Source organism: Antechinus flavipes, chromosome 6, assembly GCF_016432865.1.
Source record: "Antechinus flavipes isolate AdamAnt ecotype Samford, QLD, Australia chromosome 6, AdamAnt_v2, whole genome shotgun sequence".
NCBI classification, from domain to species: Eukaryota; Metazoa; Chordata; class Mammalia; order Dasyuromorphia; family Dasyuridae; genus Antechinus; species Antechinus flavipes.
The window spans coordinates 212,568,198-212,595,008 of NC_067403.1; the positions used below are offsets into that span (position 1 = coordinate 212,568,198).

At 36.0% G+C, this 26,811-nt stretch overlaps 2 protein-coding genes across 4 annotated transcripts in view; one reads left to right on the top strand and one right to left on the bottom strand.

Annotated features, from left to right (window-relative positions):
- USP47 (ubiquitin specific peptidase 47) overlaps window positions 1–19,351 on the top strand; it is a 93,337-nt gene extending 73,986 nt beyond the window's left edge. For all 3 annotated transcript variants that reach the window (XM_051965717.1, XM_051965719.1, XM_051965718.1), the window contains 13 exons: window positions 188–292; window positions 1,923–2,130; window positions 3,215–3,330; window positions 5,228–5,347; window positions 9,371–10,148; window positions 13,712–13,887; window positions 14,083–14,163; window positions 14,929–15,044; window positions 15,455–15,573; window positions 16,516–16,646; window positions 17,106–17,153; window positions 17,238–17,368; window positions 17,828–19,351. In XM_051965717.1, coding sequence (XP_051821677.1) covers window positions 188–292; window positions 1,923–2,130; window positions 3,215–3,330; window positions 5,228–5,347; window positions 9,371–10,148; window positions 13,712–13,887; window positions 14,083–14,163; window positions 14,929–15,044; window positions 15,455–15,573; window positions 16,516–16,646; window positions 17,106–17,153; window positions 17,238–17,368; window positions 17,828–18,002 — 2,304 coding nt within the window. In that variant the 3' untranslated portion in view covers window positions 18,003–19,351. The remainder of the gene's footprint in view (window positions 1–187; window positions 293–1,922; window positions 2,131–3,214; window positions 3,331–5,227; window positions 5,348–9,370; window positions 10,149–13,711; window positions 13,888–14,082; window positions 14,164–14,928; window positions 15,045–15,454; window positions 15,574–16,515; window positions 16,647–17,105; window positions 17,154–17,237; window positions 17,369–17,827) is intronic.
- A 3,178-nt stretch (window positions 19,352–22,529) lies between these two features.
- Window positions 22,530–26,811, bottom strand: part of DKK3 (dickkopf WNT signaling pathway inhibitor 3) — a 63,630-nt gene continuing 59,348 nt past the window's right edge. The window contains exons 7-8 of the mRNA XM_051965721.1: window positions 24,389–24,545; window positions 22,530–23,283 (exon numbers count right to left, since the gene is read on the bottom strand). Of these exons, the coding sequence (XP_051821681.1) occupies window positions 23,037–23,283; window positions 24,389–24,545 (404 nt within the window). The 3' untranslated portion in view covers window positions 22,530–23,036. The remainder of the gene's footprint in view (window positions 23,284–24,388; window positions 24,546–26,811) is intronic.

The window sequence follows — 26,811 nt, forward strand, 5'->3', positions numbered from 1 at the left end:
TCTTTAAATAATTATGAGATAACAAAATTATGATTACTAAAACAATTCAAGTATTTTAAAATAAAAATTTTATTAGTAAAGCTCATTAGTTTTTTGTTTTGTTTTGGTGGGAAAAGAATACTTAAGAAAATGTGGATTTGGGTCTAATTAAATGTTGACTAAATTTATGTTACAAATTGTGTTACAGATAAAATTGTTCTGCATGCATCCTGTGAAACAAGTGATGATGGAAAATAAATTGGAGGTTCATAAAGATAAGACCTTAAAAGAAGCAGTAGAAATAGCTTATAAGGTATGTTGACTCAAACTATTTATTAGATTTGCATTTCAGTAAATAACATTTATAGTTTTACCAACCTGTGGCCATTCTTACATAAAAGAGTGGTGCTTAGATTTGTGACTTCTTTGATGAGGATTCTCCTACAGTAGGTACAAGCTAAAACCTTGGTCTCATTTTGAGAGTCTTATCCATGAGTGTCTTCTTCATTGTAAATCTTCAAGCTGGAAAGCCTTCTTATTTTAGTATTTTAGAGATCCCATTATGTCATTCGGACAACTAGTTTTGTGACATTTATTCCATGATTTTCTGTCATTTTTACTTTCTTTTATAGTAAAGCCCTGTGCACATTTCCAATTGTAAACTAATTCATTCTCTATCTACTCAGTTTTCGACCCAACACCAGCACTTGTCCAGAGATGTAGTGATAACAGCTCATTGTAGGAACCTAAATAGTTATCCTGTTCCTAGATCTGGGATTCTCTCAAAGGCTATACTTTACATCTCTCCCATGTAGTACAGTCAGTTCCACTTTGATAAAGTTCATGTTTTCAAAATGAATTAGACTGGTTTGGGCTTAATATTAAAGTTTATATTTTCCTTTTCAGAAGAAATACTACTTATACATTTTAATAATTTTGTCGTAGCAAAGGAAAATCAAATAATCATCATCACATATCATAATGTGAGAATCAAATAATAAAACTTCCTTTCTTTAATTTTTTTTTTTAAAGCTTCATGCTAGGGCAGCTAGCCCTAGCTACAGTGGGTAGACTTTTGGGCCCTGAAATCAGGATGACTTGAGTTCAAATCTGGCCTCAAATACTTAATAATACCTAGCTGTATGATCCTGGACAAGTCACTTAACTCCAGTTGCCTAAGTCAAAAAAAAAAAAAGTCTGATATCCTTTATACTAATTGTGGTTTTTCCTCTGGTGTGCTATGTGATTATGAATAACTTCGATTTAGCACATATCAATGAATACTGCAGCAGCAGTATTGAGTATTTCTGTAGCATTATACATTTTATAAGGTACCTTTACATGTGAAATAGGATCAAAGTGATCAAAGCTGAAGAGCTGAAAGTATTGAGAAATATTTAACATAATAAATAAAAATAGAGTAACATTTTAGTTTTAAAATGTAAAAACTAAGTCAGTATGCAGCCTGCAGGATCCTTAATATAGTACAATGGCTGCCTGACACCCCAAGTATAGTAGAATGAGAATTTAGATTTAAAGGCAGAAGAACTAGGTTCCAGCACCAATTCCTTTATTTAATAGTAAAACAAATAGTGTAATTATTACTTTATAATTGAACATATTATGGAGTTTTCTCCCTTAGGATTCACATGTTTTATAGTCTATGTAGTACCCTGACTTTTGAGTGTAGTTTTAACTTTGAAATTTGCATTAGAAAACAGTATTTTATGTTTGGAATATTTTGTTACATGAATTACATGTTTAATAATTTAAAATTTCATTTGAGGATGTAAAAAATAAAGAATTGAATTTTTAAAAAAATATTTAATTTATGCCTCTAAATCTGTTTGTGTATCTATACAAGTCACAAGTATATATTTATAACTCCATGTAATAATACTGAGATTAAAAAAAGTTTGAGTGGTAATTTTTTCCAATTTTAGGTGATGGATTTAGAAGAAGCCATTCCCCTGGACTGCTGTCGTCTTGTTAAGTATGATGAGTTTCATGATTATCTAGAACGGTCATATGAAGGAGAAGAAGATACTCCAATGGGACTTCTGCTTGGTGGAGTCAAATCAACATACATGTTTGATCTGCTCTTGGAAATCAAAAAACCTGATCAGGTTTTTCAGTCTTATAAACCTGGTGGTAAGAAATACAATATAATTAAGAATTTTGTGTACTTTAAGTTACGTATAATAAATATGGTAATGGGTTTTTTTTTTCCCTATTTTTAAGTCGAAAGAACTTGATTTGAACAGTTTTCCTCATTCTCAAAATTTAGAATGACTCTGGCAAATTAAGAAGCATTTGTGAACAAGCTATTTTTTCTCCTGAGACAATTGGGATTAAGTGATTTGACCAGGGTCACATAACTAGTAAGAACAACTTTTTAAAAATTCAAAAGGGGTATGTACAAAGAAATACATAAAAAAATACAAATAACCCAATTGCAGAATGAAGATAATTATCCTTCTTCCTTAAATTAGACAAGATCCTGTAGTCAAAAGGCTGACTTTATTACTCAGCAATATTGGGAACAGATATTTGAAAATAAAATGTGTAGAAGTATGAGTTTTCATATTGCTTTAAATGAATACATAGCAATTTCTTTACAGTATTCCTATCACATAGGCAGGTATGGACTCAGTAAGAAGAAATTCTGGATTTGGAGTCAAGATTTAGGTTGAAATCCCAGCTATAAATTAGCACTTGCGTCACAAGTCACTTAACCTGTCTGAACTTCAGATTCCTCACCTGTAAAGCAAGGGAGTTGGACTGTAACATATAAGTAAGATCTCTTCAGGTTCTGGTTCTGTGAACCATATTAACCTAATCTTAGGGATGATTTCCTTGAGACTTAGTACTTTGCCCATGGTTACCCAGATTGTAAATGTGAAGTCTGGGATGCCAACCAAAGCCTTCCAACTAAAACCAGTGTTCCTTCCCCTATATCTCAATGTGTATAGAATAAAACAATTTCAGATCACCTTAAGCATTATTCTCAAGACTTGACTCTGTCCTGTGTAAGGCTTGTTGCTGTTAAGAACAACTCTTTATGAAGTGGCAGAGAGCACCTTACTAAATGTTTGGGTTGTGTTTTTTGATTCTTTTTTTTATAAAAAGAGAACCTTCCATCATTGTGACTGTATTGAAAATCATACTACAAATGTCTTGTTTAAATCAATTCTTTAAGTACTTATTCTTTTCTTATGTTTGTCGCATGTGGCAGAAGTGATGGTGAAGGTCCATGTGGTTGATATAAAGGCAGAGTCTGTTGCTCCCCCATTTAGTGTACGAGCTTATTTAAATCAAACAGTCGCCGAATTTAAGCAACTTATTTCAAAGGTAAGTTTTAAATAACGCAGTCTCTATATGGAGGAAAATAATTTCCATATCTAATGTAGATTCATTCATTGTCAAAGGACAATGCTAATATTGTTTTTGAAAATGCTTGGCATTTTTCTTTCCTTGTTTTTTTGTTTTTGTTTTTTAAGATTGTTCTTAAAAGTTTTGACTGTAAATATTTGTTCATCCTCATTCACCCAAAAGAATTACTTTAGGAATATTCCAAGTACACCTTATTCAGTAAACATTTTTTGCATATCTACCATATGCCTTTGACAAATCATGGAGTCTACTAAGGCAAGAAAAGTATGGAGTGCTGTGAGAGTACAGAAGGAGAAGCATGTTAACATGTCGTGGTCTGTGATAACCCTACACTAGAGGCATACTGCTGCTACACATTAAAATATATTCCCAAATTATCCTTGTACTTTCATTCAGAGAATATTTTGCCTATACATTTTACATTTGTAAAAATTAGGATGTTCTGGTGAATGCAGTGCTGAACAAAATTCCCTCTTCCTCTTCTGTCTTTGATTTGGGCATTTATTTGAGTTGTTATTGATGGTAATATGATATAAATAGCTAAGTACTTAATCTTTCTCCTTTTGGTTCAAAAATAACAAAATGCAGTGCTTTTAATCATTATTAGAACTATGTACATTTTCTTTAATTGTAAAAGATAATATTGCTCTAAAAAAAGATTTTTAGTAAAAAGTTAAAGATATACTAGAATTTTGGAATTAGTTTTGAGTTTTTATTGGGGGAAAGGGAGTAGATAGAGGTCTTGAGAGTCCATGGAGAACTCTCCATGGTGTGGAAACTGCCTTTACCAATAGAGATGAACAATTTTTCTGTGACTTAGTCATAAAGACATTCTCTGAAGTATTAATATGTAAAATAACTTGTAACTTAGTGTCAGAGGCGGGTCTTGCCTTCCCAGACTGGTCCTCTAGCCACTATAGCAGAGAGATCCTCTCTTAGTCTGTTGTGATTGAGGAGGAATGGGAAGATTTTGTTAAAAAATCCTTTTTGACTTTTATCTGACATCATATGTTTTTCTGTCTTGCCATTCATTTAAAGATAGAGGTGTGTATGAACATGTTCAAGAATGCAAAGCCTGCCAGCTAATTGGAGCAGGGTGGGAGGTGGGGGGGATACCAGAGGGTCAATTCTGACTCAGCACACTCAGAATCATTAGTACTTAGGCAGGTGCCTCCCATGCAGCTTTCTTAACTTATGTTCTCTGTGAGGGAATAAAGACAAAGAAGTAGCTCTATTCATTTGTATTGCTGGAAATTGATATTGGATATTGGCAATTTCTTTATCAGCCTACCACTGATTTGTGCCTTTAACCATACAGTAAACTAAGAGACTGCAATCAGGGATTGGGAGAGGTTCCCCTGGTCATTTCCATAGACATCATGGGAAACAAATATATTGCTGAACAAAATTCCCTCTTCCTCTTCCATCTTTGATTTGGGCCTTTATTTGAGTTGTTATTGATGGTAATATAATATAAAGAAAGTAATTTAGTTTAATTATGTATGGTACTGATAGTTAAATGTCAGCCATGAGGAGGTAAATTTTTCATTTTTGAATAAGATCACTCCTCTAAGTCCTTAAAATAAAATTAAAGTGACTTAAGTGAAACAATTTTATGTCTAGATTTTTGAAGTAGCATTACTTTCCAGGAATTGCTTTGAACTCCTAATAAACAGAATATTTTAAACAAGTGGGATTAATAAGATTATTTATATTCTTGGGCATTTAACTTCTGTTAGTTACCTTTATATTAACTCATTGGAAAAGGAATGATGTCATATTTTCTTGACCAATTCTAAATTAGAGTTTTTTTGTAAAATAAAAGTACTCTCCTATAATTGTGATTCCTTTGTAGACTATACAGCTGCCTGCTGAAACAATGAGAATAGTTCTGGAACGCTGCTACAATGACTTGCGTCTTCTCAATGTGCCCAGTAAAACACTGAAGGCTGAAGGCTTCTTTAGAAGTAACAAGGTGTGTCTTTCCTACATTTCTTTTTTTTTTTTTTTTGCCTGAACTTGTGATTTCATGGATACAAGAAATTCCCTCTGCCATGTAACTATTTGCAAATTTTTATCTTAAAACTGTTTTCCTGGAGAGGATGAGTTACTTGCCTAGGGCTACACAGACAAGTCAGAAGTGGCACTGGAGCTCATTGATTTCTGCCTTATTGCCTCTTACATTCCCTACATTGTCACATTTAATCCAAACAGAATACAGATTCCCAAACCTCCCTTTCCAACTTTCTCACCCTGTTTCCCAAGCTTGATTCCACCTAGGTCAGTTCTTCCCATAGGCCCATCTTTCTGCCTCCATCTTTTTGAGCTTACAATGCCCTTTGGAATGCTCTTTTCTCTACTTTTGCGCAGGCCTATTCTTTCTATAAGATAAATCAGATACCACTTTCTTTATGAAATATTTGTTTTCTAACATATTGACCCCTCTTTCCTTTGTATTTGACTATTCTTAAACCCTATCCTGTAATCAGCCAACTCCTCCCCTTGCCACTCCCACCCTGCCTTATAAAACTGGGTATGAGGGAGGGACGGGCCTCAGTGGCAGTGCCCTTCTTGGAACCACAGTAAGAACAGCTCCTGCCCTAAGAGCATCAAGTTCTTCTGAGTGAAAAACCTTGCATAGGGGAAATCCTTTACAAAGCTTGAGCTCACTGAATCGTTTTCCCTTCCAGGAGTAAAAGTCGATGATCTTCTCTTTTTTTGGATTTATTTTTGCTTTGCAAGTAATTACAATTTTCATGCATATTGAAGCCCACCTTCATTGGTTTGTTCTAGCTCTATCACATCCTCAAAGACTTATTGTTTACTTTTTTTTTTTGATTATTTTGCTGATCTCATTCATTTTCCTGCTCTTTATTTCAGCATCTTACTTAAACCTTCTCACTCTTTAAATTGTTATCACTGTTCTCTGACTGACTTTTCAGTAATTAGTATGCCCTTCTCAATAGTGAGTGTTACCGGGTCTTTTAATTTCCTAATCTGGTGACACCTTTTTATAGCGGAGGAAGTGGGGCCAGATTTAGAGTATCATCAGTATAGGGATCTCCATCTACCATTGCAGATCAGCAGCTGTTCTGCCCTTAGAGGCTTGAACTGGAGAACTGAGTCCTTGAATGTCCTGCCCAGGCTCATATAAGGCAGGACTTGAACAGAAATCTTTCCAACTGAGGCCAACTCTCTAGCAACTGTTCTACTGCCATTTTCCACTTCACTCCATGCCAGAAAGTTAATTTTTGCTTGCCATGCTGCTACTAGAGTTGCCTCTTTTTCTCCTTTTCCAGACCCAGAGAAATATTTTGAAATAAAGCAAGCTACAGCCAGGATCGGTCAGCAGATGAGAGGGAGGGCAACAGTGAGAAATAGGAGTCTGTATTTTTTTTATCAATTTTATTTCTATTCTGAACTCAAACACCAAATACAGTAAACATCTCCCTCTACATTGTAGAACAGAAAGAAGGATTGTGCATGAGACTGTGGATTTCCATTACATAGAGCTTGCTTTTCTTTTTTAAGTATATAATAAATACAACATGTAACTTTCAAAGCTGTCCTGTTTGTCTGTGATTCCTTCTATTCTTTTTGGGGGGAAGAGGGGAGGGAGAAAAACCCACACTCAACCTTCACTCCCCTTCAGAGTGGTGGGAAGACCTGAGTTTGAAGATGGCCTCAGACACTTAGTATGATCCTAGGCCAGCCATTTAACCTCTGCCTGCGTCAGTTTCCTCACTTGTAAACTGGATAATAAAGGTATTTACCTCCCAGGGTTACTGTAAGAATCAAATGAGATAATATTTATAAAAGCACTTAACACAGTGCTTGGCTCATGGTAAGCACTATATAAACTTTTATCTATTATTATTGTATCATTATTATCTTTATCCCTTCCCTTTCCCCTCAAAAAAAGAGAAAAAAGTAACAAAATCTGTGTAGTAAAGCAAAAAACAAAAACAAAAACAAATCTCTACTTAGGTTCTATTTACATCCAATCTCTATGAGATCATGAATGATCATCTTCATTGGTTTTCCAGTTGTGATTGAACATTAAATTTATGGTATATTGTCCTTCTTTTGCTTATCATACTATAACAATTTATATAAAAGTCTTCCCAGGTACTTCTGAAATCATCCCCTGTGATATAGTGCAATAAGAGAAAACATGTATTATATGTATTAAGAGTGATAGCCACCACTAGATGGCCCTGAATTTCCAGTTTTTTGCTCTATGACAAGAGTTGCTATAAATAACTATTTGCATATGGGCCCTTTCCTTTTTTGGAGGCTTCAGGCTAGTAATGATGTCTCTGAATCTGAATGTGTTCCTAATGAGACCCTTGAAATGCCTTTTCCTTTTGCCTTTCTTTGAGCATTTCTGATTTTGTTTTTAAACTTTCTCTCAGATTGATTTCACTATCAAAAATAAACGGTACCATAAAGTCATATAGTTTAACTTCCAAACAAAATGTAAATAATGGTGTGCAGTAGTTATACTACCACAATTGAGATTTCAAATCAGCTTTTCATTGCATTTTAATAGAAGGCATCTGATTTTTAGTTTCTTAACAACAGTATACAACATGGGATGTACGTGCTTTGTTAAAGCCAAATCTGTAATGCAGTGGGGACTCATTCCAGATGGAGCTTTGGTGCCATCATCTCTGAGAAAGCACAGCATGAAATGGTACATTTGGAAGAATGAGGAGGGCACCGTTTTTTATTGTTCAGTCCTGTCTGACTTCAGGTTCCCATTTGGGGTTTTCTTATCAGAAACCTTAGTGTTTTACCATTTCCTTCTTCAGCTCGTTTTACTGAGGAAGAAACTGAAGCAAACTTGGCCAGGTCATACAGCTAATAAGTGTCTGAGGCCAGACACATCAGGAAGACGAGTCTTGTGATTCTAAGCCCAGTGCTCTATCTACTGCACCACCTCTCTGCCCATGAAAGGCACACTACTTTCACACTTTTTTCTACTTTAGAAAATTTTTCCTCCTTTATAAAATTTACAGACAAATTCCAATGTGAACTTAATTATCTTTTATAGTATTTATTAGATTATTAGAAACAGGTAGAGACCTTAGAAAGCATCTAATTTAACCACTTCATTTCATAGAAAAGGAAACTGAGGCCAGGAAATGTTCAGTGTCCAGAGTATTAAAATGTTTCCATTGTTACATATTAAACATTTTCATTTCTAAACTTAACCATCTTAGTATGTCCTTTTTAAACTCACATTAAAATCCATGCATACTTGTGGCCTTGTCAGGCTTACTGGTTTATCCATTCGTATTTCGATTACCATTTTCTATGAATGTATACACTCTTGCCATCTTTTTTTCCCCCCACCATAATTACCACTGCAATTACATAATTGTCATTACCCTGATTAAAAATGAGAAAAGATCTCTGAAGAAACCTAGGATTTTGTGACATTTCACAGACCTTTTCATGATACATCAAAGTGTTCCTTTCACTCATTAAGAAATAATGAATTAGAACATGATGCTGGTGAAATCCAGATTGCAGATTCTATTTCCATACAAGTCAGTTAACTTTTAAGAAGGAAAATGTTTCTTATTGGTTGGCAGTACCACTGGTAGTCAGCCACGTATCTCACAGATGTGTGGATTGTATGCATTATTCACTGTCCTGACCAGCCCCATCTTCTGTCTATAAAGGGCAATACATCTTTATTAAACTTTTCAGACTTAATATGACTGTAAGGTTTAGAATTTATTTTCCCAAGCAGTAGAATGTTAAACATAAAAGATTCATTACTGAGAATAACTTTGCAAAGTTCTCATTCTTTGCAGCAAGCTTATGTACTGACTTAAACATTTGAACTTAAATAAGTCTTAACATCTAAATAAAAAAATTTTTGACCCAATTCAATATATATACTTCTGTGTGCATACTATAACTCTCATGTCATACCTGAGAACCAAAATTATGATGATGTAACGGAACTCTCTGCCTTAACATTTAGGTATTTGTCGAAAGTTCTGAGTCTTTGGATCACCAGATGGCCTTTACAGATTCTCATTTGTGGAAATTGCTGGATCGACATGCAAATACAATCAGACTGTTTGTTTTATTACCTGAACAATCTCCAGGATCTCATTCTAAAAGGACAGTGTACCAGAAAGCTGGTGGGGATTCAGGCAACATGGATGATGCTTGTGAACGAGTTAAAGGACCTCTAGGTAGCCTAAAATCTGTAGAGGCTATCTTAGAAGAAAGTACTGAAAAGCTTAAAAGCTTGTCTCTACGACAGCAACAGGATGGAGATAATGGAGACAGTAGCAAGAGTACAGAAACAAGTGATTTTGAAAACATTGAATCACCTCTAAATGAGAGAGACTCTTCAGGATCAGTAGATACCAGAGAACTTGAACAGCAGATTCACACTTCTGATCCAGAAAATTTCCAGTCTGAAGAGCGATCCGACTCTGATGTGAACAATGACAGGAGTACAAGCTCAGTGGACAGTGACATTCTTAGTTCCAGTCACAGTAGTGACACTTTGTGCAATGCAGACAGTGCCCCGATCCCTTTGGCTAACGGACTTGACTCTCATAGTATCACAAGTAGTAGAAGATCTAAGGCAAATGAAGGAAAAAAGGAGACCTGGGATACAGCTGAAGAAGACTCTGGAACTGACAGTGAATATGATGAAAGTGGCAAGAGTAGGGGAGAGACACAGTACATATATTTCAAAGCAGAATCCTATGCTGCAGATGAAGGTTCTGGGGAAGGACATAAATGTATGTAATTTTTTTTAAAGCTTCACAAGTCAGTACCTATGTTCATCTTATTTAAAGATTGCAATGAGATGTATACATAGTCTTTAAAGTCCATTACATTCACTTCTAAATCCATTTGTGAAAGTCATCAAGTTGATACAGGGTTGTAAAATCTTGCCCTTTGTAGCTTTTGTTATAATTTTCTTGTTAAAATTAAATTGGTGGATTTATATGTAGATTATATATAGAAATGCAATACATTCAACCTTTCTGACAAAAGAGATTAAAATTTGTTCATGTTAGAAAACGTAATTATGATAAAATGATGGTTTTGATTAGGGGAAAACAGAAAGCTTGGGGACTGTTAAAGAATTATGTCATATTCAAAAACCCAGAAGCAGAATATTCTAGATTTTCTTTTAATGACCCTCTTCTGGAAGAGAAAAGAAAATGTCATCCTGAATTGCTAGAAAAGTGAAATTAAGGAAAAAATCTTTTCATTTTGCTAAAGAAAAGTTTGAACAAACTAAGGTATATCTCAATTGTCAATAATAATAAAGTTTTAAAATTATATCAGAGTAGAAAGTCTTTCTGGACACTTAGTTGTGATCCCAGTGTATAAAACATCTAAGGAGCAGGAAAAAAGTATTGAAAAAAAGATCAAATGTGAATCTTAATCTTTACTGAAAAGGATATTAAGAACAGTCCTGCTTCCATACAATAAGTTGAAGTGGACCAATCAAAAATTAGATCAAGTAATAGAAAATGCAGTGTTCTATATTAGAGGTTCTTAACCAGTGGTCCAGGAGCTTAATTTTGTTTGTTTGCTGTAAGTCTTGGTCACTGTATTTCAATATAATTGGATTCTTTTGTAATCTTAACTTTTATTTAATGCATTTAAAAACATTATTTTGAAAAAGATCCATAAGTTTTGCCAGATTACCACTGCGGGTTTTGGAGCACAAACTAGGTAGGGGTGTGAGAGGTGCGATACAAAAAAAAGTTAGGAACCCTTGTTCTAAACCTCCAAGGTTGTAAAACTAACGAACAAACTATATGTAACCAATTATTAGAAGATCTCTAAACAAGAAGTTTAAAGAAACTTGATGAAAATCTAGAGTCATGATGCAACTAGAGAGATCAGATGAATTTCACTATACATCCACTTCATTTCCTTGTACATTTTAGGATTGACTTGTGAGGTGCAATCACATTCCTTTTTTCTGCAGTGCACCTCTTTTTCATTGATGTCCTTTTCCCCTCCCTGTCATCAATACATTCACTCACCCAAAACTTGAGGACAAATCACTTCCTTATTAGGTAAAGGTTGTAACCAGTTATTAAAAATAGCAAATTTCAGGTAGCAAATTGCCAGTAGAAAGGGGCTTTCTGACAGGTTCCCAAAAACTAATGAGTCAAAGGTCTATTCTGGGAAAATTCGCAGAATCTTTAATAAAAAAAGAGTCTGTATGTCTGATAGGTGTTCTGTCAGCATTATTTTTAGGAAGGTAGCCATATCTGACAAAGTGATTTAAAAATCATCTAAATGAGATATGGGAACCATTATAATGAATGATTTAATTGCTACTTGATTTTTTGAAAAGTTTTCCTTAACAAACTTTTTGTCATGGGGAATTTATTTAAAGACAACGAACACAATTTAGGAATAAACATTAATGTCTTTGAAAAGAAAATTATAAACAATTAAGTTTTACATTGAGTTAGGCTGGATCTTGTTCATCATAATAATTTTATAACTAATTTTAAGTAGATACCTAGGAAATCTTCAAATTGGCACATAACATTGAATCCTGGGTGGCTGAATGGAGGAGGTTTTTGTCTAGGAAAGTTTAAATTGATTCATCAAGAGAGCAATGATCCTAATAATAATTGTTAAAAAATAAATGTTTCGCCTTTAGATATGAACCAGAAAAGTTATTGATTATCATAGACCTTTTCCTGAAAACAATGAGAATGAATAATTGAAAGAAAAATTCTATCTTTTCTACTTATGTAAAGAAACCATACCACATTTACACTGGAAATATTTCTTACATTTTTTTTTTGAGTGTGGCCACCATATCATGCCTTGCAGGCATTAGGAAATCACATGATTCAGGTTTGGGGCACTGAAATCGTTATGATAGCCTTTTTTAGCCTGAAGAGTTGAAGACTAAGGGGAAGTCATACAATCAGTGTTTATAAATCATAAAATGTATAGATTAGCAAATCCTTATATAGCACCCTGCTGGGTGCTTCATAGAGCACAAGACATAGTTCTTGTTTTTAGGAGTTTACAGCCCCTCACAAAAGATTATTTGAAGTAGTTACTAGACTACTCCAACTGGGTTGGCACACCTTGAAACTTGACCAAAGATAAATAGGAGATAGGACAGCAGCATAAGTATTATAAATCAGTTCATGGTACTGGATATAGTCTAAAAATATCAATTGTTTGAAAAAGGATTATATTCATCAGTTCATGGATGGCAGTTACACAGTACTTGGCATAATGCATTTAATAAGTGCTTCTTGTATGAATTAAAGCAAACCAGAGAAAATAGGCTGAATATTTCTTAGTTCTTGTAGTTAATATCATGGAACACAATTGTGGGAGGACCTTTATAACACTGAAACAAAATGCTGTTGGAACAAAACTTCACAGCAATTCCTGCTTTCTTTCTTCCTTTTTTTTTTTTCTGAGACAGTTGGGGTAAAGTGACTTGCCCAGGGTCATACAGCTAGGAAGTATTAAGTGTGTGAGGCCGGATTAGAACTCAGGTTCTCCTGATGTCATGGCTGGTACTCTATCCACTCTGCCATTTACCTGCCCCTCAATTCCTGCTTTCTAGGAAAAATACAATTTTTGCTGAGTATTAGGAGAAGAAATGTGAAGTACTGTGCTTTTTTATAATAGGAATGGTGAATTAAAGTAAGCATTATTTAGTTTTGAATAATAGAAATATGCATTAAGTTGATGGAATTTCTCGAAGATCCTACCCCCATGATTTAGAAAAAATTAGTAGTTAACAGACAGTTTAAGAGAAGGTAACCACAGCAAGACGTAAGCTTGAATAGCTTTTCTTGAAATTAAACCACTGATGTTTTATGTAATCACCTATATGTACTTTTCCCTTTAATATCCAACTATATTTAAAAAAAAAAAAAAACATTTTAATGGGGGGGGGGCAAAGAGACAATTTTTAAAAATGTTTTCCAGAAGTTAATGAATTGGTAACATTTTAAGAATTATAATTTGTTGGTATATATGTCATATATGTTCTTTTACCTGTACTTATAGATGTAACTAGGGAAACTCAGGAAATTAGCTTTCTATTTTTCATAGAAATAAATACTTATACATCTCTAAAAGATTTTCATTTCATTAGGATTTATTTTAGAGCATTTTCAAAACAAGTGTGTGGGTTTTATTCAGTGTTGTGCTTTTTAAAATTTGAGTAAAGTACTATATAGCATCTAAATATTGATTGCATGAATGAAATTCACCTTTTTTCTACTTAAAATGCACAAACGTTTCATTTATAGTTGCATTTATGCTTTTAAAAAATACTATTTTTGCTTAGGGTTGATGGTGCATGTTGATAAAAGAATTACACTGGCTACCTTCAAACAACAATTGGAACCCTTTGTTGGAGCTCTGTCTTCTCACTTCAAAGTTTTTCGAGTCTATGCCAGCAATCAAGAGTTTGAAAGCATCCGACTGAATGAAACACTTTCATCATTTTCAGATGACAACAAGGTTAATGAGAATAGTTTTTATTACTAGAACCAGATTTTAGTAATTAATTTGAAAGCATCATTTGCTCATTCTTCATAAACTGAAGTTGAGTGCCTTGAAGATATAATTCTGCTGTCATGGAAGCTAAACCCTGAGTAACTATTTTTCATTGTCTTTGTTACTATATATCTGACAATTATTATTTCTGACTTGTAGATTACAATTAGATTGGGGAGAGCACTTAAGAAGGGAGAGTACAGAGTCAAAGTGTACCAGCTTTTAGTAAATGAGCAAGAGGTAAGAAACATTTCTTTTAAATCGCAATAAGATAACTTCTTGTGGTTTTGGAACATTTATTTCAAACAATATGTGACCATGAGTGTAAAGACTGCCTCCTTTTCAGATAGCAATCTCTCTGTTACTTAGAACAAAGCTTCATAAAGTTGTGACAAAATAAAGTCATCACCTGAAAGTAATTCTTGAATAGAGAAAAGATTTTACTATTAGTTTTAAGTTCTGGATCTCAGAGTTCCCCATCATCTCTTGAGAAGAAACTACTTTAAAAATTAAAACCTTTTGATTATCTAAGATGGGCAGGATTCTGTGGAAGAGAGATTTGATGTAAGAAAATTCATATGATCTGCTTTTTTTTTTCTTTTACTAATTGTTTGTTTTATTTGAATCTTAGCTCTTAAATAATGAACAAATACTTAAGTTTCTGTGGTGAATACTGTGTAGGAAAACAAAATCCCTGCTTTAAGAGGATTGCCATCTGGGAAAATAAGACTTGAAAAGTAAAATCATATAAAAGAGAAATAAAAGTGTGGTACAACAATACAAGCATAGCTCAAAGCTGTCATTGTCTTGCTGATTTTCTCTTGATTGCTATGGGTCTCTAGTTTGTATCTTGTGTGGTTTTAATATTCTCAACATGTTTCCTTCCATTTGTTCTTTTTTTTTTATTTAAAATCTTGATCTTTATTCAGTATATAAATATGAAAGAGCACAATTGAATTCAAAGACTCTATCTTAAAGAATTCACCAGTTCTTTTGCATTTGCAGCCCTGTAGGTTTCTGCTTGATGCGGTTTTTGCTAAAGGCATGACTGTTCGACAGTCTAAAGAAGAGCTCATCCCCCAGCTCAGGGAGCAATGTGGGCTAGAAGTCAGCATTGACAGGTAAAGGGCATCTGCATGTTGCTCAGCAGGAAAATGGTTGCATAAATTGTTTCCACTTGTCATCTCGGCTTGTCATGTTTTTAAAGCCAGATGAGCTCAGAATTGTGGTGCTTCCATTTATTTAACAAGGACTGACTTTTGGCTATGAGGAGGCTCGTTTCCTCCTCTGTAACATGAGAAGGATGGTCTTGGGCATCCCTGACGGCTTTCACAGCACTACTTTTATTGAATCTGTTTGAAGGCACACTCAAGTCTTCAAAGGCAAGTGTTAGGGATTTTTAGTACATCTTTCCTGTGGCTTTTTCTCTTTCCTTCTTTACAGTGAACATTTCCCCTAGGCATCACATCAGTTTTTTTAAGGTAAAAACTTTGAATGGAGAGAAGTTTAATATGTCTAAACACTTTTATAGGTTTCGTCTGAGGAAAAAAACTTGGAAGAATCCTGGCACAGTCTTTTTGGATTATCATGTCTATGAAGAGGATATTAATATTTCCAGCAACTGGGAGGTTTTCCTTGAAGTTCTTGATGGTATTGTGAAGAAATTGTTTTCAGAATCATTTTTAAACTAATAAAAACTGGATTTTTGATTAGGCAATAAATAGGTGGCAAGTAATATGGACATACTGCTTGCATTACATTAACTTTCTGAGTAAAAATATTAGATTCTCTCCTCTTTAGAAACCATAAGAGCTAAAAATTGCAAGTATGTTTGACAGAAATAATTTTATTTTTTTAAACTAGAACTATGGTTTTACTGTAGAGGGAACCTGGTAAAGAGTAACAGCTCTGTCTATGCAAATCAGCACCTACCGGGCAAGTCTTTTCCTTCCACATCTGTCAGGAGCCCTGAGAAATGGAGTGACTTGTCCAGATTCTGACATGCTGGGTGTGTGCTCTCCATCGGGGATTTGGGCTAGGTGTTAGCCTCAGGCACCTGAACCAAAACAATATCAGGGCTCAGGACCTGAGAACTGAATGGAAAGTTGCTGTTTGGGCCCATTTCCTTTGAAGTTTTCATTAGCACATTATTATTAAGCACTTCTTGTGTATTCTTACCCTATGCTGTAATGTGTGAGGATTTATAATAAACTGTTTTTAGGGAATCAGAAAAAAAGAGTCATGTCTCTGAATGGTAGCAGTCAGGCAGGGCCCCGTTGAGCAGATGGAATTTGAGAAACCTTTGGAAAAAATTGTTATTGATTATAAGAATTGGTATTGGCCAGGGAGGAGGGAGAAGGGTGACACCATTTATGTCATCTTGGACACACTGTTACCTCTGGTGGGGAGGGTGTGGGAGATGAAATTTTGTAATTATGTGAGTTAAGAAAAAGACATACTCAGCAGTAACTGTTCTGCTTTTTGCCAGTTCAGTTTCTGACAGTATTTAGAATTCCACTTTTCTTTGAACATTTTTGCCAAAATGTATTGCTCTTTATCAAGAAGATAAATTCTTAATCTTGAATTTCTTAGAGGTGGAAAGGATGAAATCCATGTCACAATTGGCTGTGCTGGCCAGAAGGTGGAGACCAACAGAGCTGATACTGGACCCTTTCCAAGAGATAGTGTTAGAAAGCAGTAGCGTTGATGAACTGAGAGAGAAGGTGAATCATGTACTCTTTCTTTTTTCTATTTTGGATGGGAAGTTTTGTTTATTTTTAAAGCTAAAGAGCTTTTCAGAAACAATCTCTTGAGTTGGAATATTGAAAGCACCTTATGATAGTCTTAACCTGACATAATTGTTTTGTTGTTGTTGGGAGAAGTGGGGGAGAGAGAGCAGCTAATAGTTTGAATGGCTTTTTATCCACTGCCACCAAGAGATGAATTTTATTTTTGATTACTTGCTCTGATTATCAGAATTGAGTCAATAGGCAATTGAGTCAGTACCAAAATAAAGTAGTATAGTAGTTTCTTATACATAGCATGTGCTTTCATATTTTGAATTTTAATCTATTATGTACTTTGGGAGAAGGGAGACTTTATATTTCACTGAGAAAAATCATTCAACACAAATATATTTCGTTGTGGTTCTTTCCCTTTCTTCCCTGCCTCCCTTCCCCCAGCTCTGCGAAATCAGTGGAATACCTTTGGAAGATGTGGAATTTGCAAAGGTAAGATCAATGACATATATAATTGCTTGAGTGCAAATGTGTCTACTGGCATGATGTATTCATGGTATATGTTTTCTTTCTCAGGGAAGAGGAACATTTCCTTGTGACATGTCTGTTCTAGAAATTCACCAGGATTTGGATTGGAATCCCAAAGTTTCTACATTGAATGTGTGGCCCCTTTATATCTGTGATGATGGTGCGGTGATATTTTATAGGTAATGTTGATGGCATACTTGATTTCAATAGGCAGGTAGACTACTATCTTTATATTCAAAAAACCAAATTCAGGTTAATGTGGATAGCTGTCTTTGTTAATTGTTTGCTGAAGGCAGGTTTTTATTAATACCCTTCTAGACTGTTTTTTGTAGATAGGCAGTCTGTATGTCATACTTTATAACTACATTAGTGACTGATCCTTTGACTTCTAACAGGAATCCTAGCATTTCCTGGTTAAATAAGGTAAGGAGTAATGAAAAAATACTGAATAGGGGAGGGAAGGGCCTGGAGGAGGTAGAGGAATGGTAACAAAGAAGGTATTGGTTATTTCTCTTACTGAAGATTTCAGTCATTTAAATATTGTTTTTCAATTTATCAGCATTGTACAAACCAGCACAATTTTTTTTTTCTCATAGAATGTTAACTAATTGTTAACAGATGTGATTATTTGAATTTAGGGATAAAACTGAAGAATTATTGGAATTAACAGATGAGCAGAGAAATGAACTAATGAAAAAGGAAAGCAGCCGGCTCCAGAAAACTGGACATCGTGTAACCTACTCTCCTCGTAAAGAAAAGGCACTAAAAATTTATCTGGACGGATCATCAAATAAAGATTTGACTCAAGACTGATTCTTCTAGTGTAGCATTTTCCCTGGGGGATTTTTTGTTTTAATTGGAAAGGTTTGCTACTACTGTGTAGTGCCATTATGGCAGGACACTCATTAGGGGTAAAGCAAAGACACCAGCACTGATTGGATGCCGTTTGCCAATCAGAAGCTCAGTGACCAGTGGGTCGCTGATTGAACTTGGAATCATGTTGTGCACTATAGTCAAATGTACTGTAAAGCTAAAAGGGATGTGCAAATAAAAAAAATTTTTAAAAAACCCTATAAGTAGGAAAGGGGGTGGGGGGAAATGCGTGAACATTTATGAGGACGAAAATGTGCACATGGTAGCTAGTAAAACTAGCCTCAAACAGGATATTCATAGCTTAATAATAAAGCTGTGCAAAGGCCATGAATGAATGAATGATTTTTTTTTGTTTCACTGATACACACATTACCTCATTGATAATTTGGAAGTAAATGCAACTTGTATTAACTTGGAATACAGCAAAAGTAGGAGCTGAAGACATAATGGCGTCATTATCAGAAGCAGCCGTAACAGTAAGAAGTGTGAAGGTGTTTTATTTGCTTGTTTTGGGGGTGGTGGTGTTTTTGTTTTCTTTTTTTTCCCCCAATTATTAGGAACATTATTCTCAAAAATAACATCAGAAAGTTCCCATTAGAAAGTTCCCAGCAGGTGATGACTCAATTTACTACAGTATTGTAACTGTGATTGATTTTTGTTAGGTTTCAGATGTAGAAAAGAATTTCACTATTTCATTTAACACTGTAAATAAAATTTATCCTCACATTTATCAAAATTGGAGTTCAGATATTTACCTTGGCCGATCTTTTCCCATATCATTTTTCATTGTGTACAGTTGTATACATTTGAAAGTATTGTAGCAGATTTAAATTTAATTCTCAGTTAGGTTTCACGATGCTGGGTCTTGTAGGCTTTTGGTTCTTTGTTAATGAGGCTTTTTTATTCAGCTGCCCTTTTTTGTACATTTCATTTTTGAAGGCTTCAAGTTTGAATCTCCTAGAACCCTTGTAAGTCACACTTTAATTTTTGAAGTTGATTTATAGTAAAATGTAGTTTAACTTTTGGAAACGTCTTAAAACCTTATAAAATAATCTTGCTAATAAGATCAGGTCATCATAAAGACAGATTCACTCACCATGAATTTGTTGTGAAGACTGTAGAATCAGCAGGTTTTTGCTTTGCTAAATAAAGATATCAATGAAAACGATTCTATAATTTTTGGAAATGTCATCTAACTTATAAAAATCAGTAAAAAGATTTCCGTAGACTTTTTTCATGCCAGATGCTGTTTACAACAATGAACATGCCAATAAAATATTTGTTCATCCTGTTGTGTTTAGTTATTAAACTTTTGTGGATTTAGAATCTGGGTAGATACTGGATTTAGTTTTGTTTAAATACGTGCTTTATGACATTGTTTCTTTAAAAAAAAGAGAGATAATGGTTAAATTTACTCAATACAGTATGTATAATAGGAAAACAATTTTAAAAATTTGCATTAAAAGAGGACATCTTCTAACTATCCTGTTAATATTTCAGAATCAAACATCATCTAAGGAATTAATTTCTTATGGTTGGAATTTTAGAACTCAAATTTGTGTCTCAGATAACTTCAGGTTTGTCTCCCAACATGATTAACAAGTAATAGAACGTCAGAGAAAGCAATGAAAATCCAAAGTTCAAGGTCACAGTCAGTGACCTGCAAAGTGTTTGGTTCAGTGGGCCAGTATTCTGGCACTGAACTCAGCCCCTGAAATGGAAGATGAACGCAGTTTTGGAGGAAGGATCCGAAGCGCTGCCGGGCTTGGCTCAGAGTACATTAATGCTTTTTCAGTCAGTTGTGACAAGCATTAAATTCACTGATAGGGACACTGAGTTTGTGGTCTCATCACCCGTGGGGGTCTGTGGCCATCATTTGACCCCATGACTACAGAATTAGTTCCTAACTTTGACAATCTTGACAAAATCAAACAACAATGGTACAACTTCTGAACATAATTCACATAATCTCTGGCAGCAGTCATTGATTATCGCATTGGGATCATACAAAACAGGCCCATTGTTACGGAATGTCATGGGCACAGTGTTTTGAGAGGGACGTTGCAATTCAATAAGCATTCGGTGATCCCCTTGTCCTGCAAGAAATCAACTTTTGACCTTGATTATTCCTGCTCTCGGCTTAATTCAGCCATGTAGAGGAGAAAATAGGATATGCAAAATACACAAGGTTTTTTTTTTTAAAGGGAAAAAAGGGTAATTTAGGAAGAAGCGGTTTGGAAGAGGTGAAAACGTGAATGACCCTTAAATGAAGGATGCTGAGAAGTGAGGGTGTATTCCTGAGATGTCTGTCTATATGTAGGAGGGCAGGCTGAGTGCTCAGCAGACATGGCCTAAGTGGCAGCTGAGACGATCAGGACCTTCACTGGGCCTCAGTGTGGGGAGCAGGGAAATACTGAAGTTCCAGAGTGGGGAGACCTGGTTGGACCAGAAAATCATTTTAGCAGGTGTGTAAGGAATAATTTGGAAGGAAAACAGGCGGTTCCATGGAGAGTGGTGAGTGCAACTGAAGGCCACGCGATCAGGCAGGGACAGGAACTGAGGCTTCACTAGAGAAACCACATCAATGGAGAAAGGCACAAGTTAACATTAATTGTATTTTTATTTTGTTAAGCATTTCCCAGGGACACTGACAACACAGGAGTTTTTGGCAGGCCACTGGCCACCAGAGTTTGACAGCTTGTCTAGGGCCCTGAAAGGTTAGATTCTCCTAGAGCCGGTATGGATCAGGGTGGTCTTGGCTCTGCGGCCAGTGAATGTGGGGGAAAAGACCTGTGGATGGCAGTGACAAAATGACAACCAAATGGTTGTAAGGAAGGAGAAGAGGCAGACAGCCTTGCTGTCAGGACCCTGGGGAGTGGTACAAGTAAGTGGTGGGAGGAGATGAGAAAGGGATGAGGGCCGCCTGCAAGGGTCAGAGCTTCCACTTTGACCAGAGGAGTCAAATTCAAGGTCAGGGAGGAGGGCTACCAAGGTGTACACAGGAATAGCTGCAGGTTCCATGTTGACTTGGGAAATCATGTGTAGCATATTTTATTAAATGTTTCCAAATTACGTTTTAATCTTGGGTGTGTAGTGTGGGCTGAAGGTGGCCAGTGTTTTTGATGTCTCAGATCACTGAGTCCAATCTCTCGTTTCACTGATGAAGAAAGTGAGGTTGAAAGTGACTTAAATGATTTGATCAGGGTCACCTTACTTGTATCAGGATTGATTTGAATTCGGGTCTTCCCTATTCCAATTCCAGTGCTCTCTGTCCAGTCTGCCACCTAGTTGTCACAAGAAGAAAGAGCCCTAACATGATTTAAGGGGTGGAAGAGGATGATGAACCAGTAAAGGAAACGAAAGAAAAAGTAGTGTCATGGAAGCCAAGGAGGAACCTGACTGCAACTGCTAAAAGCTGCAGCAAGGTCAAAAAGGCTGACGGTGAGTGGTAGGTTTTGTTGAGGAGAAAGGCAGTGAATTAATTTTTTGAGATAATTCCTAGCCATTTTTGTAGGGGGAGAGGCTAGTGATAACGGCTCTGATTCATGATTTTGTTGGTATAGGGAACAGCACAGGAGAAAATTCTATCTGCACATCTGCAGCATCTTTGCAGCGTTCCTGCACTGTCACTGATAAGTTACTTTCCCTGAGTAGCAAAGCCATTGTGTGTCAGCAAGACCCAGTCTCCATTCTCTCAACCACACTGATTCTCATATCTCATCTCAATCTAAGAATTGGTCTCAGTTTTTCATGAAAATTTAAAAATTTGGCATCAATTACAGTAGTCATGTTTTAAAAAAAGTTGCAATCCTGATGGGGCAGCAATTAGTCAACTCAGAACTTTCCATTTTATTAAGGTTTACTCGATAGTAATAATTTTATAAGTTGTAAATGTCCTAAATCATCCTTGGGTCTTGTTGGAGGGGGAGGAGGAAAATTGTTCTTTATTCTCAAAAAGGACCAGTGACATCATGAAGGTGATGTCTTGACTTGCAAGTAAATGAGATTTAAGTGAAGCAGAACTACACAAAGTCAACCTTTTGTTAGTATTTGCAATTTACCTCAATCATATCAGGTTACTCAGACTAATGCCATAAAAGAACTCTTGAAATACCATCTGTCTCTACCAGGAAGTTAGATGTGCAGACAGTGAGAATGCATTATGGATGAATAAATATGCTTAAATTGAGAGAATTTAAGGTATATTTCATTTCAGCTGTCCTTCAAAAGAGTCACATATTCCCTTTCTCTAGTGCATTAGTCACAGTTGTTTTTTGTTTGTTTTGTGGAGCTGATTGAAGATAATTTTGGGCCACCATTTCTCCAAGCAAATATATAAATGGTGGCAGTAATAGAGTATTGCCACTAATTGAGCATCTTGGTAGCTATACTAGTAGAAAACATCCCCAAAAGATTTGAGATTTGCATAGCTGGATTCTTACTATAAAGAATACTCAGAAACTTCAGTTGTTGCCATTTCATCATGATTATATTTTCAAAATTACAAGGAATTCTGTACATGGCTAAAGTTCACTGTCCCTAAAGAACCATTGGTGGGGAAAATTGTTTCCCTTTACAGCTCATCCTATCAAAATCTTGCAGACCAATTTAAAGGGAGGATATATCATTTTCCTAAGATTTCTATTAAATGTTGGGGGTAATTTAAGCTGAGCAAGTGCAAAAATAAGAATTCACTTTTATACCTATAATTTTGAGTCATCTGGCCAAAAGCAAAGCAAGCCTAATTGTTTTTTCACTGCAATCTTTTTTTTTTGGTCCAGATGTGTAAATTAACTGAAAACACACTGAAAAAAAAATCCTCATCTGAACATGCATGAAGAATATTCCCTCAAAATATATTATTGAATTGCACTTCTATCCAATAGTGAATGTGTTTGGGGCCTAGACAAGCAAGACAATATACACAAAATTACAGTTGTAAAAAGACTAGATTACAAAGTTGTCCTTGTTGATTTAAATCTCATCTACATAAAACACATCAGAGGTCACAGAAGGCTCATCTATAGAGATTTCTGAAAGATCTCTCTCCAAGTTTTCCAGTTCCCTACGGACTTCCCCGACAAGATCTCCATCTTGCTGGTCCTCAATAATGGCTCCAGGCAGCAAGCGGAATAGAAGGCCCTCATTGGTCAGTGCATGCTCTTTGTCTTCACGCCTTGTTATATTGAAGGATAGTTCGCACACATACACCAAGCTGTGCCTAGAAAGCAAGCAGCTAAGTTTGGTCACAATTCCCCAGTGACTACGTTAACCTTTGGCTTAGCACTTTAATGGAGACCAGCTCCCAACTCAGAAGCAGCAATCCGGTTCTAATTTTCAGCTCTGCATCCATAGCTCAAGCAAGATTATCCAAAACAAGGACACAAGGGCTACTGCAGGCATTTTCTCTCTCCATACATGGAAAAACCCAAGGAGCACCTGACATATTCAATTGATCTGAATCAGTAATTACATTTACTCACTCTCCATACTGGTTCAATAATCCAGCTACCCACTGGATGGAGATATCTTACTTTGAAGTTGGTAAAGCACTTTTACATGTGTTATCTCACCTGATCCTGCTATAATTATCACAATTTTACAGGCAAGGAAACAGACCGAGAAAAATAATTTGCTCAAAGTCACACCGCTAGTAATTGTGACAGGATTTAAATTCAGTTCTTCCAGATTCCAAGTCCAGTATTCTATACACTGTGCCAAAATTAGGATCATAGATTTGGAACCTGAAGAGATTTTTGCAGCCACCTGGTCCAACCTTTTCATTTTATCAAAGAAACAGGGAGACTTGGTGCTGACCCAATGTCACATGGGTAATTAAGTCAAATCTGGTTCTATGGCTCCAGAGTCCATGCTCTGGAAACAATACAGTGGAAACACTGTACCACTGAGAAATGTGAAGGACTGGTATGTAGGAGACAAATCTGTCTTACACTGCTTGGCCCTTAATAGAATTATTGTCAATGGAATATGTTAGAGGGAGATATGTCCTCATTATTGGGGATAACTTCCTACTCATCCAAACTGTTTAACATTGTAAAGGCTGTCATATGAGAAGGACTTTTGCAGTGTCCATCAAAGATTAGACAGTGCCATAGAAGAAGTCAATGGGGTTGATGTAGAGGGTCTCGATTCTCCTTCCAGTTTTTAGATTCTGTGATTTTGAAATTACCAAAGTAACACTTAGACCTGGATCCAAAAAACTGAAATAAGATAGCCCTGTGAGATGTGCTGGACCTAGTGGTCTAAATGGTGTGTTCTTGTTGAAGGAATGTTTTTGGTTTGTTTGTTTGTTTCTGAAAACTCACCTGTGTGGCTGGCAGATTAAACCAGTGGCACACGGGCATCGGTCTAGGGCCCCTTCAGGCTCCAGCTCCCATGTGATGAGATCCAGCAGTCTATTAGAAGGGTCGTGGCAGGGTTCGCCCTCCACTGGTAGTGGTGTGCACACAGGAAACAGGAGTCCTGCAAGAGGGCAACAAACTTACTGGACTTTTCTCTGAGCTACATCTTCTGAGGATACAGAAGAAATATCATGTACCCTTGGGCTTACCCAGAAGGTTAAAAAAGAGAGAGAAATTTACTTTCATTGCCTCTACTTGCTTAGCTCCCACTCCTACTGATCCTAAATAATTAGTAGTACAATAAAGTGCTTCACTTTATATCCCATTGCAGTCTTTCAACCTCATTACTCCACAGAAACTGCTCTGTTCCAGGTTACCAAGGATATCCCAATGAAAATGTACCAGTCTTAAAGGCAAGGACTGTCTTGTACTTTGTACTGCTTTGCTTATATTAAGAATTTTATATTCCTTTTCTTTCTTGATCTGTGCAACATTTGAGACTGCTGGTTTACTCTCTCTGCTCCTATGATCTAGATACTCCTCCCTAAATTTTTGTGGTACTCTTTTCTCATGATTACATCTTCATTTTCTTTGGTCATCATGTCCCACCTCTTACACATGAATATATCCTCAAGGTTCCTATCTTTTGGGGGGAGAGGAGGGGAAATGAGGCAATTTGGATTAAGTGACTTACTCAACCTTATCAAGTATGTATCTGAAGCCAGATTTGAACTCAGGTCCTCCTAACTCCAGAGCTGCTGCTCTATCCACTGTACCATCTAACTGCTCCCCCATCCCCACCAAGGTTCTTTTCTCTATTTACAATTTCTATGAGCTTTTAAGCTCCCATGGAGTCAATCATCACTATCTCTATGCAAATAATTTCCAATTTTGATCTCTCAATGGAATATCCTATAATCATTTCCAACAACATATCCAAAACAGAACTTTCTGCCCCTCAAAACTGATCTCTTCCAAACTTCCCTATTTTATTGAGAGTACCATCAGTCACTCATGTTCCCAACCTCAGAATCACCTTTGATTTCTTATTCTTGTACTGCCAAATTGCCAAGCCTTAAAAACTGCTTTTACCTCTACAATATATCTCATATATTTCCCCTTTTTCCCATCTGTAGGTATCCTTCCACCTCAGATGCTATTACTTCTCCCATGTACCACTGCAATAACCCCATGTTGCTCTCCCAGTCTCCCATTCCTTCTCTGTCCAAACCACCTTTTACACAACAGCCAGACTGATATATTTAAAGCACAACTCTAACCATGATACTCCCATGCATGAGAACCACTTCAATGGTTCCTTTTTGCCTGTGAGATAAAATACAAATTCTTCTGTGACTTTTAAGTGCTTAAAAATATGGCTCCAGCCTACTCTTTTGGGCTTCTAGCACCTGTTTCTACATACATTCCATATTCCAGCCAGACTGGCCTGTGTATTACTTCTGATACATTAACATTATATTCCTATTTCTATCACCTCCTTCCAAGCTCAGTCCAAATGTTATCTCCCATAGGAAATTTCCCTGTCTCTCAAATGTTAGTGCCCTTCTCTACTTTGCATATATTTTGCATCCAATTTTCTATATTTTGTTTTTGCTTTCCCAAATAAAATGTTTACTGTTGAGGAAAAAGACATGTCTTTATATTCCCTGAGCCTATAAATGCTTATTGAACAAATGATGAAAGAATCAATCGGATGACTTGCTGTACTTTGCTATTTCTGGAACCTGAATTAAAAATAGAGCAAAAAAAAAATCTTAAAGACTTTTAAAAATTAGTCCAATTTTTACAACTCTGAAATCACTATTATAATGATTTTCTTGCTCCTCTAGTCTCCTGAGGATGGGAGTGAGGAGGTTTGGCTCTTGGAAAAAAATGTACTTACTCAGCTGAGAACTATTCTTTCTATTTTGATATTAAACTAGAGATCAGGGGATTTCTAGGAAGGAAAAATATAGTACATCATCTCATATTCTTTTGAGGAAGTCCCTGAAGTCTTTGCTTCTAGACCTCTAGACAGACGACAGACAGACACACACATGTGTACTTGCGTGCACACACACACGATTTGGCTTCTGTTGCTTGGCTCCCTAAGAGAAAACTAGGAATAATAGGGAGAAATTGCCAAGAAATAGATTTTAGAATACAAAAAGACATTTCCTAAAAATCTAAAATGGATTGCTTCAGGAAGCAATAGGTTACCTATTACTGGAGTGTCTGGGATATTGTAGGAGTTCCTTAACACTCTTGATTTAACTAGATGCCCTCAGAGAAAAGACTGATGGGGGAGAAACATGGTAGATAACTTCCATTATTTGAAGGACTGGCATGCAAAAATAGGATTAAGCTTGCTTCGCTTGACCCCAGAG